Source organism: Somniosus microcephalus, chromosome 6 (assembly GCF_052327205.1).
Source record: "Somniosus microcephalus isolate GS21.2 chromosome 6, FLI_Smic_1.0, whole genome shotgun sequence".
NCBI lineage: Eukaryota > Metazoa > Chordata > Chondrichthyes > Squaliformes > Somniosidae > Somniosus > Somniosus microcephalus.
This window is the reverse complement of record NC_140992.1, coordinates 51,464,271-51,479,609: the sequence shown is the minus strand read 5'-3', so window position 1 is coordinate 51,479,609 and position 15,339 is coordinate 51,464,271. Positions and strand designations below refer to the sequence as shown.

Below are 15,339 nucleotides of genomic sequence, written 5' to 3'. Positions count from 1 at the left end.
GCTTACTTTCAGCGACTGGTGCACAAGGACACCCAGGTCTCGTTGCACTTCCCCTTCTCCCAATTTATTGCCATTCAGATAATAATCTGCCTTCCTGTTTTTGCCACCAAAGTGGATAACCTTGCATTTATCCACGTTATACTGCATCTGCCATGCATCTGCCCAATCACCCAACCTGTCCAAATCATACTGGAGTTTCTCGGCATCCTCCTCACAGCACACACGCCCACCCAGCTTTGTGTCGTCTGCAAACTTGGAGATATTACATCTAGTTCCCTCGTCTAGATCATTGATATATATTGTGAACAGCTGGGGTCCTAGCACCGATCCCTGCGGTACCCCACTAGTCACTGTCTGCCACTCGGAAAAAGACCCGTTTATTCCGACTCTTTGCTTCCTACCTGCCAGCCAGTTCTCTATCCAAGTCAGTACCTTACCCCCATCCCATGTGCTTTAACTTTACACGCTAATCTCTTATGCGGGACCTTATCGAAAGCCTTCTGAAAGTCCAAATACACCACATCCACTGGTTCTCCCTTATCTATTTTACCAGTTACATTCTCAAAAAATTCCAGTAGATTAGTCAAGCACGATTTACCTTTTGTAAATCCATGTTGACTTTGTCCGATCCTGTCACTATTTTCCAAGTGCTCTGCTATCACATCTTTTATAATGGACTCTAGCATTTTCCCCACTACCGATGTCATGCTTACCGGTCTATAATTCCCCGTTTTCTCTCTACCACCTTTTTTGAATAGTAGGGTTACATTAGCTATCCTCCAATCCATGGGAACTGTTCCAGAGTCTGTAGAATTTTGGAAGATGACCAGCAATGCATCTACTATTTCTAGGGCCACTTCCTTAAGTACCCTAGGATGTAGATTATCAGGCCCTGGGAATTTATCGGCCTTCAATCCCGTCAATTTCCCTAAAACCATTTCCCTACAAATACTGATTTCATTCAGTTCCTCCCTCTCATTAGACCCTATGTTCCCCGACATCGCTGGGAGTTTATTTGTGTCCTCCTTTGTGAAGACAGAACCAAAGTATGTATTTAATTGAGCTGCCATTTCTTTGTTCCCCATTATAAATTCCCCTGATTCTGACTGCAAGGGACCTATGCTTGACTTCACCAATCTTTTTCTCTTCACATATCTATAGAAGCTTTTACAGTCAGTTTCTATGTTCCCTGTAAGCTTACTCTCATACTCTATTTTCCCCCTCTTAATTAATCCCTTTGTCCTCCTTTGCTGAATCCTAAACTGCTCCCAATCCTCAAGTTTGCTGCTTTTTCTGGCCAATTTATATGTCCTCTCCTTGGATCTTATGCGATCCCTAATTTCCCTTGTTAGCCTCGGTTGAGTCACCATTTTTGTTTTATTTTTATGCCAAACAGGGATGAACAAATTCTGTAGTTCATCCATGCGATCTTTAAATGTTTGCCATTGCCTGTCCACCGTCAACCCTTTAAGTAACGTTCCCCAATCCATCCGAGCCAACTCGCGCCTCATACCATCGTAGTTTCCTTTATTTAAATTCAGGACACTTTTTAAGAACATATTACTGTACTTAGATAGCTTGATAAATGATAGAACTCTTTTATAAATGCTAGGTCTATTTTGATGAACAGTCTTTCATAGACTTTTATGATGTGAAGCTATATGTGGAGGACAGAATGATCACAGAGTTCAAATTTCAAGATGGAACTGAAGTTTGATAGCCATATCGGTGATTTATTGCCAGAAAACACCTTTCAAGTTGTAACCATAAGTCCACAAAAAACTTGAGAGTACAAGAGAACTCGTACCTTGTGGTGAAAGTATTAACAATGGGATATTACTGCCTTTCTGTAAACATGTTCTTTTCGTGGTTCAGAGTAATTGAATTTGGCTATCAGTTTGCATATATTAACATTCCATTTAAGTTGTTGCAGCCACTAAAACCAATTTTGATTTTAAACTTAATTTAATTAGAACCTAGAAAAATGGCCTTGTATCCTAACTGCTTTATAAAACAAATAATCTGGCTATGTCTTGCATACAACTGGGCTGCGGTTTCCATTTTGAATTATGGTAAGGAAAAACAGACTGCATTTTAACTGTAGCTATCTTAAAAGGATGAAATGAATAAAGGTAGTCATTCTGCTTATTTATCACAGGCCAAAAACATCCATCAGACTTGTCTAATTGGTTTTAAATAATCACAACCTGTTCCTGCTGATTTGCTCAAATGTATAACAGACAAGAAAAACTACCACTATCAATTCCAAACAAGAAACCTGCAAAAAAGTAGCTGATCAGTTCAGTAAAATGTTTTCCCCAAAGCCACCAACTACCATAAAAACAAAGCAATCAAATTGTTCAAATATATTTTCTGCAGCTATCTTGCTTTCTGACCCACGATATACAATAACAGCAACAACTTGCATTTATGCAGCGCCTTTAATGTAGCAAAACATCCCAAGGCACTTCACAGGAGGGTTATCATATAAGCAATATTAGGAAAGGTGAGGTAGGTTTTAAGGAGCAACTTAAAGGAAGAGAGAAAGGTAGAGAGGTGGCGAGGTTTAGAGAATGAATTCCATAGCTTAGGGCCTAGGCAGCTGAAGGCACGGCCGCCAATGGTAGAGCGAAGGAAATCGAGGATACGCAAGAGGCCAGAATTGGATGAGTGCAGAGATCTCGGAGGGCTGGAGAAGGTTACAGAGATAGGGAGAGACGAGGCCATGGAGGGATTTGAACACAAAGATGAGAATTTTAAAATCAGGGAATTGCCGGACTGGGAGCCAATGTAGGTCAGCAAGCACAGAGGTGATGGGTGAATGGGACTTGGTGTGAAAGGATACGCCGGTAATTAAATATATGACATAATAATTAAATCAAAAATTACATAGTTCTTCTAAAACACACAATTTATCTATGGATCTACTCATTGTATGCCACTGAAACAACGTTCTCCTGCAGAGGCCTTCACCCCTCTCGGACACTCTTCTCCTCCTGCAGCTTCCTCAGTCCATGCTGACACTCTTCTCCCCTCCCATTATCCACTTGTTACTGCTGGCACCCTTTCTCCCCACTTCCTTTTTGTTAATGCTGGCATTGTCTTTTGTCCCCCCACTCACAGTGCTGTTTCAATCTTCTCCCCTTTCCCTTCCAATGGAACTGCTCGCAGCTTCTGCTACCTTTTCTCTCCCTCTACTTCCCTCCCCGTCTGTCTTCCTTCAGCGTCACTCCTTCCAGAGTCCTGCTGCTAATGGTATTGACTCTGGCTGCTCCAATCGCAATGAATTCCCAGCTGCAGTGTGCAGTAACTGAAATCACTCTGATTAGCAGCAGGATTGGTGAAACTAAAGGGCAAGAGGGCTGGTCTGCACTAAATTTTTGTCTGCAAATACTGACGTGGACCAGGCCCAAAGAACACTGATGGTTGGCATGCATGCAATTGCTGCTAGGCCCAAGTTCCCCTGAATAAGATCCCTTGCAATGTTGACTCCAAAATGATTCAATGCCCCACTCTTCTCATTCCTGCTGTACCATCGTCAAAACAATCGCAAGCTAACAAATAAATAATTGAAAGTACCCTTACCTTCACAAAAACAGAGAAAAAAATGTCAGTACTAAGTTCTTGCACTTTTTTTGAAGCACTTTTTTTCCCATTGCAATGGTCTGCTTGTTTCTGAATGTCACATTTACTTAGGCCAACCGGTCGACCAGAACCTACAAAAAACAGAAACCAAAATACCAGCTACTAGTAAAATCAACTTTTTAGGATATAAAAAAGTCTATTAACCAACAAATATATTTAGTAAAATGAGCCAAAATGTCTTTATTATATTTGAAGCTTCATTATTGGTTAGGCTGCAGTTTATAAAACTGGCTAACTATTCTACTGGACAGCTAAGCTTAAATGTTGCATTTACAAAGTGCAATAATTTAGTAAGTGAAATGTTTTAATTTATTTTGCAGCTTTTAAAATAATTTAATGCATGGATAGTTATGATGCGCCTCAATGACTTCAAGACTCAAAGTTAACTGAATAAAACAAGGCTTTTATTAGCAAAGAAAAGATGCCTGTGGCTTCACCTAGCATGCTGTTGTTCTGCTGCAAGACAAGCCTGGGCTTGTCTTAAGTAGGGCCAGGTATGGGCGGAGCCGACACACAAAGGGGGCGGTCCACTATACACAATACAAGGTAAAGCACCGGAGCAGGCAATACAATATATGCAGTTAACTACAGAGTCTGATGAATGACATATTTCATCACATTCACCCCTTCTACAGATTTAGTCTGTCCGGGGGTGTGATAGTCCTCTGTGACCGACGTAACGGTTGCGGTGCCGCGGGGTGTCCCGGGTGGTCTCCTGGGTCTCCGCCGGGGGCGCCACCGGGGTTGTTGAAGGAGTCGGTGGTGGGGGTACCGTTGGCTGGTGTTCTTCCGGGGGTGATGAAAGAATAGTGGGTGGAGTGGGTGGGTAATAGTTGTTGTGGTTGTTGTGGTTGTTGTAGTCGTTGTCGTTGTTGCTGTTGTTACCGGCTGGGGCGAGGTCTTTTCTGGACACAGTGTCCTCCTGTCCGTCGGCGTGCCGGACATACGCATATTGTGGGTTGGCGTGGAGCAGGTGCACTGGCTCCACGAGAGGGTCCGTCTTGTGGCCCCTCACATGCTTCCGCAAAAGTACCGGACCTGGGGTGGAGAGCCATGACGGTATGGATACGCCCGAGGTGGATTTCCGGGGAAACACAAACATTAGCTCATGAGGCGTGGCATTAGTGGCAGTACACAATAGTGACCGTATTGAGTGGAGCACATCTGGGAGGACTTCCTGCCAGCGGGAGATAGGGAGGCCCTTGGTCCTTAGAGTTAGGGTGACTGCCCTCCATACTGTCCCGTTCTCTCGCTCCACCTGACCGTTACCCCGGGGGTTGTAGCTGGTGGTACGGCTCGTGGCAATCCCCTTGGACAGCATGTACTGGCGTAGCTCTTCACTCATGAAGGACGCCCCCCTATCGGTGTGGATATAGCTTGGCATCCCGAACAGGCAGAACAGGCTGTTGAGGCATTTAATGACCGTGGCGCTGGTCATGTCTGGGCAGGGGAAGGCGAATGGGAAACGGGAGTATTCGTCCACAATGTTCAGGAAGTAAACATTGCGGTCGACGGACGGGAGGGGGCCCTTGAAATCTAAGCTAAACCGCTCGAAGGGCCGTGTAGCTTTGATTAGGTGGGCTCTATCAGGGCGGTAGAACCGAGGCTTGCACTCAGCGCAAGTGCGGCAGTTCCTGGTCAGGGACCGAACTTCCTCAATCGAGTAGGGTAAGTTGCGGGACTTTATGAAGTGGAACAGCCGTGTGACCCCTGGGTGGCAGAGGTCGTTGTGGAGGGTCTGTAGCCGATCCCCGGTGGTGTTGGCACACATCCCTCGTGAGAGGGCGTCGGGGGATTCGTTAAGGGCCCCCGGCCGGTATATGATGTCGTACTCGAAGGTGGAGAGCTCGATCCGCTACCTAAGAATCTTATCATTTTTAATCTTCCACCTCTGTTTATTATTGAACATAAACGCTACCGACCGCTGGTCGGTAAGTAGGGTGAAGCGTTTGCCGGCTAGGTAGTGCCGCCAGTGGCGCACTGCCTCCACGATGGCTTGGGCCTCCTTTTCCACGGAGGAGTGTCTGATCTCGGGCCCCTGGAGGGTCCTCGAGAAGAAAGCTACGGGCGCCCCGCCTGGTTGAGGGTGGCCGCCAGGGCAAAGTCAGACGCATCACTTTCCACTTGAAAGGGAGTGTTCTCGTCCACTGCCTGTAGCGTGGCCCGCTCAATATCCTGCTTAATGCTTTTGAAGGCAGCATGGGCCTCAGCAGAGAGCGGGAAAGAGGATGCTTTCAAGAGGGGGCGGGCTTTATCGGAGTAGTTGGGGACCCATTGGGCATAATACGAGAATAACCCCAGGCACCTTTTCAGGGCTTTGGGAGTGTTGGGCAGGGGCAGCTCCCGTAGGGGGCGCAATCGGTCGGGGTCTGGTCCGATTTCCCCATTCTCCACCACGCTGCCTAGTATGCAGAGGCGCATGGTGTTGAAAACGCACTTGTCCTCGTTGTAGGTGAGGTTGAGTTTTTGTGCGGTTTTCAGAAACCTCGCGAGGTTTGAGTCGTGGTCCTGTTGGTTGTGGCCGCAGATGGTGACGTTGTCGAGATAGGGGAAGGTTGCCTGCAAGTGGTGGTCATCGACCATGCGGTCCATCTCCCTCTGAAAGACCGAGACCCCATTCGTCACCCCAAAGGGGACTCTGAGGAACTGGTAGAGGCGTCCGTTTGCCTCGAAGGCGGTGTACGAACGGTCCTCTGGTCTGATAGGGAGCTGGTGATACGCCGATTTGAGGTCGATGGTGGAGAACACCCGGTATTGGCCGATTTGGTTCACCATCTCGGATATGCGGGGTAGCGGGTAGGCGTCTAGTTGGGTATAGATGTTGACTGTTTGACTATAGTCAATCACCATCCGCTTCTTCTCGCTACCCCTCACCACCACCACTTGGGCGCGCCACGGGCTGTTGCTGCGTTCAATAATGCGCTCCCTCAGCAGCCTGTCTACCTCGGTCGCGATAAACCGCCTGTCCTCCCAGCTGTACCTCCTGCTTTTGGTCGTTATTGGCCGGCAGTTAGGGGTAAGGTTCGCGAATAGCGAAGGCGGCTTTACCTTCAGGGTAGCCAGACCGCACACTGTGAGGGGCGGCTGGGTCCCACTGAAATTGAGCGTGATGCTTTGGTGGTGGCACTGAAAATCCAGGCCCAAGATCACGCTCACACATAAATCCTTCATAATTAACAGTTTAAAATTATTATATACAGTGCCTTTAACGGACAATCATACCGCGCAGTAACCCGCAATAGTCGATATCTGGGTTTTGTCGGCCATAGAGATCCTGCCCTGAGTAGGGACTATAGTTAGAGAGAGTCGTTGTACCAGATCAGGGTGAATGAAGCTCTCCGTGCTCCCGCTGTCAATTAAACATTTAACCTTGCACCCGTTTACCTCGATGTCCACCATCGATTTGGATAGTGGGTGCGGTCTGGACTGGTCCACTGTGATCGACGCCACTGTAGGGCCCTGATCGGGACAAGATGGTGGGCCACACGAGGCCGGGTAAGATGGCGTCCACGATGTCTGCTCGCGAGATGGCGGACCCCACGAGGTCGGACAAGATGGCGTCCAAGATGGCCGCTCCCACGGCGCGCACGCGGCAGTGGCGGTTTTGCCTGCGGGGTTCCCTCTGCACACCTTCCCAAAGTGCCCCTTCTTACCGCACTTACAGCAGGTGGTGCCTTTCGCCGGGCACAGGTTCCTGGTGTGCTTCGGCTGCCCGCAGAAGTAGCATTTGGGGCCCCGATGCGTCGCGGCGGTCGTAGGGCTTCTGGGGGGAGAGCAGGGCCCCGACGGTGTTGGGCTACCGGGCGGGGAAGCAGAGGCGGCGTGGGCCGCGCAGCCTGACGAGTAGGAGTCAGAGTTCTTCTGAGCCACATCCAGCGATCGCGCTGTGTCCACAGCCTGTGTCAGATCTAGGCCCGTTTTCTCTAGCAGTCTCTGCCGGATGTAATTAGAGCTAAGGCCTGCAATAAAGGCATCCCGAATAAGCTCGTCTGTGTATACCGTGGCTTTCACGTCTTTGCATTTGCAGTCTTTGCCAAGCACTTTTAGGGTGACTAGAAAGTCGTCCAGCGACTCTCCAGGTCGCTGTGTGCAGGTAGCAAGCAGGTGCCTGGCGTACACCTCGTTGGTAGGCCGCTGATAGTGGGCCTTTAGAATGTTGCAGGCATCCAGGTAGGTGGCGGCGTCTTGGATGAGTGGAAAAACCCGGTGGCTTACCCGATTCTGCAGGATCCCGAGTTTCACATCTCCGGTGGCTTTAGAGGCTGTGACGGCTTCGGAGTTGGCCATAAAGAATTCCAAGCACTGGAACCAGTGTCCAAACCGTGCCGATGCATCCGAAGCATGCGGGTCCAAATCCAAGCATTCCGGTTTCAAAAGTTGATCCATCGTTAAAGTTTGCTAATAAAATTGATGCGCCTCAATGACTTCAAGACTCAAAGTTAACTGAATAAAACAAGGCTTTTGTTAGCAAAGAAAAGATGCCTGTGGCTTCACCTAGCATGCTGCTGTTCTGCTGCAAGACAAGCCTGGGCTTGTCTTAAGTAGGGCCAGGTATGGGCGGAGCCGACACACAAAGGGGGCGGTCCACTATACACAATACAAGGTAAAGCACCGGAGCAGGCAATACAATATATGTAGTTAATTACAGAGTCTGATGAATGACATATTTCATCACAAGTTACATTTAGAGTTTGGATTTAACTAAACTTAAATAACTAATGTGATTCAAACAGAACAGACACTATCTAAATCAGTTCAATGCAGTTAAGTGAGAGTTCACACAATATGACTCATTTATTCAATGAACAATAGGCCCCAGGATGAACTGTAGTTTGAAATCTCACTAACGAGTTTACCAGTCAAAAAAGCTACAAGTTAGCTTTGTAACTTTCAGAAGTATTTCTTTCAGTTTTAGGTCAGATGTTCCATACCCAGGTGTTTGGGATGCTCTTACATCAATAACTACTCAGAGAAGGGTTCAAACAAAGGTGCAGCAAACAATGTTTACACAGCAAAAAGCTATTTGCACAAATGTACCCTTTTAACTGTATCCACAGGGATGATTGCCTGATGAGATCTAGGCAAACAGCATTTGGTGAATGTTATTTTGACCTTCAGTTGATAGCAGTTACCCAATAGATCATCTCCAAGTGAAACAGAATTTAATTTGGAAAGGGCAAATACTGTTGGTTAAAACTGAGCACACATTCAGTGATCCACATAGAAATCTTAATTGCCAAGATACCCAGTCCTCTTCTTCAACACAGGCGAAAGGGAACCAAAGGATTCAAATGGTTTGGAAATAGCCATTTAAAAATCTTCTCTTCTTAGGCAGTCCCTCGGAACCAAGGATGACTTGCTTCCACATTAAAAATGAGTTTGCAGATGACTGATGCATCTAATGCGGGACCTACAGTCTCCATCACAGGTGGGGCAGACGGTGGTTGAAGGGGTGGGTGGGTGGGGTGCTTGGGTTGACGTGCGCTCCTTCCGCTGTTTGCGCTTCGCTTCTGCTTGCTCCCGGCGAAGAGACTCGAGGTGTTCGGCGCCTTCCCGGATGCATCTCCTCCATTTTGTGTGGTCTTGGGCCAGGGATTCCCAAGTGTCGATGGGGATGTTACACTTTTTCAAGGAGGCTTTGAGGTTGTCCTTGAAGCATTTCCTCTGCCCACCTGGGGCTCTCTTGCCGTGCCGGAGCTCCGAGTAGAGCGTGTTGGGGTCGATAGAAATCAACAGGCTGAGACTTTTGTTTCAGCAAAGGCAAAACGTGTCTTACTTTAATCACTCTCCACGAGGTCTGAAGGACTCAGCCCCGTGCAGGGGCTATGACGTCATCACGCTACCGACGCTCTTAAAGGGACCCTGCACCGATAACCCAACCCAGAACGTACATATCACAACATTGCTATACATAGTGAATTGTGTTTAGGTACATATAACAGCATTGGCTATACATTGCGTTATTGTCCCTATGTGGTCTCCGCCACATACGTCCCCCCAGAATTCACTAGCACTGGCAATGTCAGTCGTTGGGGGGGGCCGGATCACACGGCCGGAACGGCTCAATTCCGGGGCGGGGACCAGGGGGTTCATCGGAGGGACCTCGGGCGCTCGGTGGTGGACTGAGGATGCGGAAACCGGAGGTCGGCCCCGCCTCGGGGGCTGTGCCAACTCAACGGGTCGGTCCAGATCCAGGTGGGCTGGCTTAAGACGGTCCACGGAAATGCAGTCCGGCTTACCGCCGACATCCATTACGAAGGTCTTGTCCCCGGTTTCCAGGACGCGGAATGGTCCATCGTAGGGTGGCTGAAGAGGTCCCCAGTGGGCGTCGTGGCGGACGAAAACGTACTCCGCCTCACGAAGGTCGAGCGGAATGTGGGACTGCGGGAGGCCGTGCTGTGACGTGGGCACCGGCGCGAAAACCTTGGCGTTGTCCAGAAGGTCGGACCGCTGATGGACTGCGGACCAAGGTTCCGTTGCGTTGGGGACGAAATCCCCTGGAGCCCGCAGTGGCTGTCCGTAGACGAGCTCGGCGGACGAGGACTGGAGGTCCTCCTTGGGAGCGGTCCTGAGTCCCAGCATGACCCACGGGAGTCTGTCGATCCAGCTGTCGTCCCGGAGGCTGGCCCGGAGCGCGGCCTTCATGGAGCGATGAAACCGTTCGCACAGCCCATTAGCCTGAGGGTGGTATGCTGTGGTGCAGTGGAGTCTCAACCCGAGGCCTCGGGCGACAGCGTTCCAGAGCTCTGACGTGAACTGGGGCCCCCGGTCGGAGGAAATGTCAGATGGGGCGCCGAACCGGGCGACCCAAGTGCTGATGAACGCCCGAGCCACATCGGCGGCCGTCGTTGAAGACGGCGGGACGGCTTCCGGCCATCGGGTGGTTCTGTCGACCATTGCGAGGAGGTGGGTGAACCCGCGGGAGGGCGGCAGGGGCCTCACCAGGTCAACGTTAACGTGGTCAAACCGCCTCTCGGGCACCGCGAAAGGCGTCAACGGGGCCTTAGTATGGCGATGTACTTTCGAGCGTTGGCATACCACGCAGGTGCTGGCCCAGTCGCGAACGTCTTTCCTGAGCCCGTGCCAGACGAACTTAGCCGCCACCAGCTTCTGTGACGGCTTCCTGCCCGGATGGGAAAGATTATGGACGGCGTCGAAAACTTGCCGTCTCCACCCTTCGGGCACGACGGGACGTGGCTGCCCAACGGAGACGTCGCACAGGAGTGTGGTGCCGGCAGCGTCGAATGCGACGTCCGCTAGTTGAAGGCCCGTGACCGCCGTCTTGTAGGCCTGGACGTCCGGGTCGGAGGCCTGGTCGGCCGCCATGCGGGTGTAGTCGATGCCGAGGTGCACAGCGCTGGCGACGGCTTGGGAGAGACAGTCGGCGACGAGGTTGTCTTTCCCAGCCACATGCTGGATGTCCGTTGTATACTCCGAGATGAAGGCCAACTGGCGTTGCTGACGGGCCGACCACGGCTCGGAAGCTTTGGCCATGGCGAAGGTCAATGGCTTGTGGTCCACGAACGCTGTGAACGGGCGGGCCTCCAGCAGGAAGCGCTTGTTTTGGGAGTCTCGTATCGGGCATGCGGACAATGTGACCCGTCCATCGGAGCGGATTGAGCGTGGTCAAAGCTTTGATGCTGGGGATGTTGGCCTGAGCAAGAACACTGACGTTGGTGCGCCTATCCTGCCAATGGATTTGCAGGATCTTGCGGAGGCAGCGTTGGTGGTACCTCTCCAGTGCTTTGAGGTGCCTGCTGTACATGGTTCATGTCTTTGAGGCATACAGCAGGGCGGGTATCACTGCTGCTCTGTAGACCATGAGCTTAGTGCTGGGTTTGAGGTACTGGTCTTCAAACACTCTCTTCCTCGGGCGACAAGCTGATCCTCCTTGGCGACTTTAACGCCAGAGTTGGAAAGGACACAGACCTCTGGGGAGGTGTGATCGGTCATTTAAAAATAGGTTGCGTGTGTGTATCAATACAATGGCATGTTTGAGATAAGATATCTGGTGAGCTAAGAGACTAGTTCAAAGAAAATTCTGGAAATATCTTGGTGTGAAAGCAGATGGGAGTCTACAGGAAACTTTCGATTTACCAGCACCTAAATAACCGGAAATCTCGGTTAACTGGCAAAATTCAGGAGTAGGTTCAGGTAAGTTTTACTTCATATTGTACTTGCCTTCCTTGATCTGTTGCTGTGCAGGGGTGTGGCTGCAGCTGTTGCTAAGCTACAGAGACGCTTGGAACTTGTGGCCATTGTTCTGCACCTGTTGCTAAGCAACAGGGTTTGTTGCTTTATACGGAGCTCTCAGCTCTCCGTATCTTTTACTATAGCTCTCGGTATCTTTTACAATAGCTCTCGGTTATCCGGAATTTTTGAAGAACCGGCACCACGTTGGTCCTGGATAAAAAAACGTTTTCTGTACTTGCAGAAGCAAGTATAAATAGGAACACAACTTTTCATATTCAGCATTTTACATTAGAAGTTGCAAACAATTTAAATGAAAGGTCAATAGTTATAGAAGGGATACTGGTCACCTGAAAAAAGATCAGGAGCCAGAACCCTGACTATTTTTCCTTCCTTCCCGAGCACAGGAATGCTAAAGCCATTTGTTGTTCCCCGACTGCTGTCCTGCCTGAGATTAGCTAACTCATTGCACTTTGGGCATTGAACCTGAAAACTTCCAGATCTGTATGGCTCAGATGGAGTTTTCATTGGCTGAAAATAAACTCTAAGGGCCTGTTTTCCAGCCAATGGGAAGCCTAAGTTCAGAAGACCGAGGTTAATCTTTGATGTGAGAGCAACATCTAAACACGGCAATGCTCCTGCAGTACAACTCGATTAAAAATAATCACATAGTCCAATTTATTTAATACTTAATTTTGTTTCATTATACACATACACACTCATCTGTGGCAAAGATTGTGTAACCTACCAATTGATGCAGCAAGAAGTCGATGGACAATGATATCAGCATAACGGCGGATGGGGGAAGTGAAGTGAGTGTAGAAAGGCACATTGAGTGCATAATGGTGGAACAATGCTTCATCACAAAGGACTCCAGTACAGAAGTACAGCGCCATCTGGAAAAAGATTAAATACACTTACATTGAAGCCATCTTCACAGCAGGGACATGTGAAACAATCAACAACAGAACTTGTTATTTTATTAAATTCACAATATATGTTATAGCTTTCAGAGATACTTCAGGATCTGCTAGTTACCATGAATACACAAGCTTCAACTCCATTCAACAGAGGAATCCTATGGGATGGACAAGTGGAAAGGTATGTGGAGGGATCCTTCCATCTGATGAATGAAGCCGACTCTGCAAGGTACATTTCTTTTTCTTTTTTCATTCCAGGCATCATTCACACGGGTGAAGACTGACTGATTAATGATATTGGAGGTGAAGGGGACCTTCTGGCCAGAAAAGTCCCATGTCAAAGCGGACATGCCAAAATTTGTGTCCTGGCCAGCTGCTCAACTAAACAGCAAAGTTCAGTGTTTACAAATGGCCTCAATAGTTAATGGAATGAGACTGCAGCATCACTCAGTACCACAGGGAGAGAGAGTGTGCTCAAGGACACAGTATATAAAGGAGGTGAATATTGAAAATACTATAAATTGGAGAAGCATGCAGATTCTACTGTTTGATGCCAAGTTATTATTCCAATAAAGAGATTTATTTTCACATTAATAGAAGAAAGGAGTTAAAGCTTGTACATTGTGCAGCTTCCTAACTTTAAGGCTATTTTCATTTGTCCCATCAGTAGTATTATTAGGCCGTTTTTTCTGTACTCTCAAAAATTAGCTACTTACATCTTCAAAAAAAGGTTAATAATGATGTGCTGCCTTTCCTTCTGCTATACAAAGCAATTTTATATTTTATGTAAGTTTCTTCAGTGACTGATTCATTCCTTTTTCACTGCAATGGTTTTGCTTGCAACACACTGTCATACATTACATCCAAAATACAGAGTACATGATGCAGTGTGATAGAAATGTTCTTATTTGCAATTTTGTGCGTGATAGAAGCGGAAATAGAGCAGCCAAATGTAACCGGTGGTCAGGGCTGGGTCCACTGCTGTTCTCAATACATATAGATAATTGGGACTTTTGCATAAAGAGCACAATTTTTTAATTTGATGACATAAAATGAGAGGGTTTGGCACACAGTGAAGAGGACTCTGGAAGACATAGGCAGGGTAGCAGTAAGGGCAGGCAGATGAAATTTGTGACCTGTCTGCCACTTCGAGTGCATGTTAAAAATTCCATTTAGTCAACTCATAATGTAGAGGAAGGCTCAGGGAAGATGCAACACTGGATAAAGGAGGATTTCACATTTTCACACTGCCTAGAAAAATTCTGATTTAGAAAACATTTTTTAGTCTTTTGGTTGTCAGTGAGGTTAGAAGCTACAAACGTTAAGTATATAATGAAGATGATTTGCCAATTTCCACATTATATTAATAGTGCAAGGAGTTAAATTTGTAGTTGGACTTCAAATTTACATTGCACTTTGGGAATGTAAGACTTTAAACACCAATCTATTCCCTACCCAGTCATTCAAACACATTTATTAATGTGAATTTCACTTAAGTATATATGAGACAAACATTTTTAATTGATATATGAAAGGTTAGTGGTCTAAAGGAGTAATATGAAAAGACACAAAGCACAGTTGCGCTGGTTTTGTCTTTGTAACTGCATTGAACCAATGGTTCAAAAAGGCAGTACAGACTAGTAGATTTCTGTTTCAGATTGTTAAACGCTAGAGGTGAGAAATTTGCCAAAATTTACATCAATATGTGAGAGGACAGGATTAAGTTATGTAAGAACACATTTCTTACTATTTTAAACATACTGTCATACAACATGAGGGAATCTATTTTTGATTCAGCTTATTATTGTAATGTTATGATAATAAACATTATCATCCCCTTGGAATGAGTGACCATAACATGGTTGAATTCCATATTCAATTAGAGGGTGAGAAGGTTGGATCTCAAACAAGCGTCCTAAGCTTGAATAAAGGAGACTATGAAGGTATGAGAGCGGAATTGAGTAGAGTGGATTGGGAAAATAGATTAAAGGGTAAGACGATACATGATCAGTGATGTACATTTAAGGAGTTATTTTACAACTTCCAAAAAATATATATTCCACTGAGAAGAAAAAGGTGTAAAAGAAAAGACAGCCATCCGTGGCTAAGTAAAGAAATTAAGGATAGTATTCGACTAAAAACAAGGGCATATAAGGTAGCCAAATCTAGTGGGAGGATAGAGGATTGGGAAAACTTTAAAAGACAGCAAAAAATAACAAAAAGATTGATTAAGGGAAGATAGATTATGAAAGTAAATTAGCAAAAATTATAAAAACAGATAGTAAGAGTTTTTATAGTTATATAAAAAGAAAAAGGGTGGCTAAAGTAAATGTTGGTCCCTTAGAGGATGAGACCGGGAAATTAATGGTGGGAAATATGGAGATGGCAAAAACACTGAATGAATATTTTACATCAGTCTTTACAGTAGAAGACACTAAGAATATCCCAACACTGGACAAACAGGGGGCTAAAGGGGGGGAGGAGCTAAACATGATCAAAATCACTAAGGAAGTGGTACTCGGTAAAATAATGGGACTCAAGGCGGATAAATCACCTGGACCTGATGGCTTACATCCTAGGGTCT

At 47.1% G+C, this 15,339-nt stretch overlaps 1 protein-coding gene across 4 annotated transcripts in view; it reads right to left on the bottom strand.

The window, feature by feature from the left end:
- Positions 1-15,339, bottom strand: part of dis3l2 (DIS3 like 3'-5' exoribonuclease 2) — a 380,300-nt gene that overhangs the window by 21,868 nt on the left and 343,093 nt on the right. For all 4 annotated transcript variants that reach the window (XM_085990206.1, XM_085990205.1, XM_085990204.1 and 1 more), the window contains 2 exons: positions 12,584-12,731; positions 3,586-3,716 (listed from right to left, as the gene is read on the bottom strand). In XM_085990206.1, the coding sequence (XP_085846332.1) occupies positions 3,586-3,716; positions 12,584-12,731 (279 nt within the window). The remainder of the gene's footprint in view (positions 1-3,585; positions 3,717-12,583; positions 12,732-15,339) is intronic.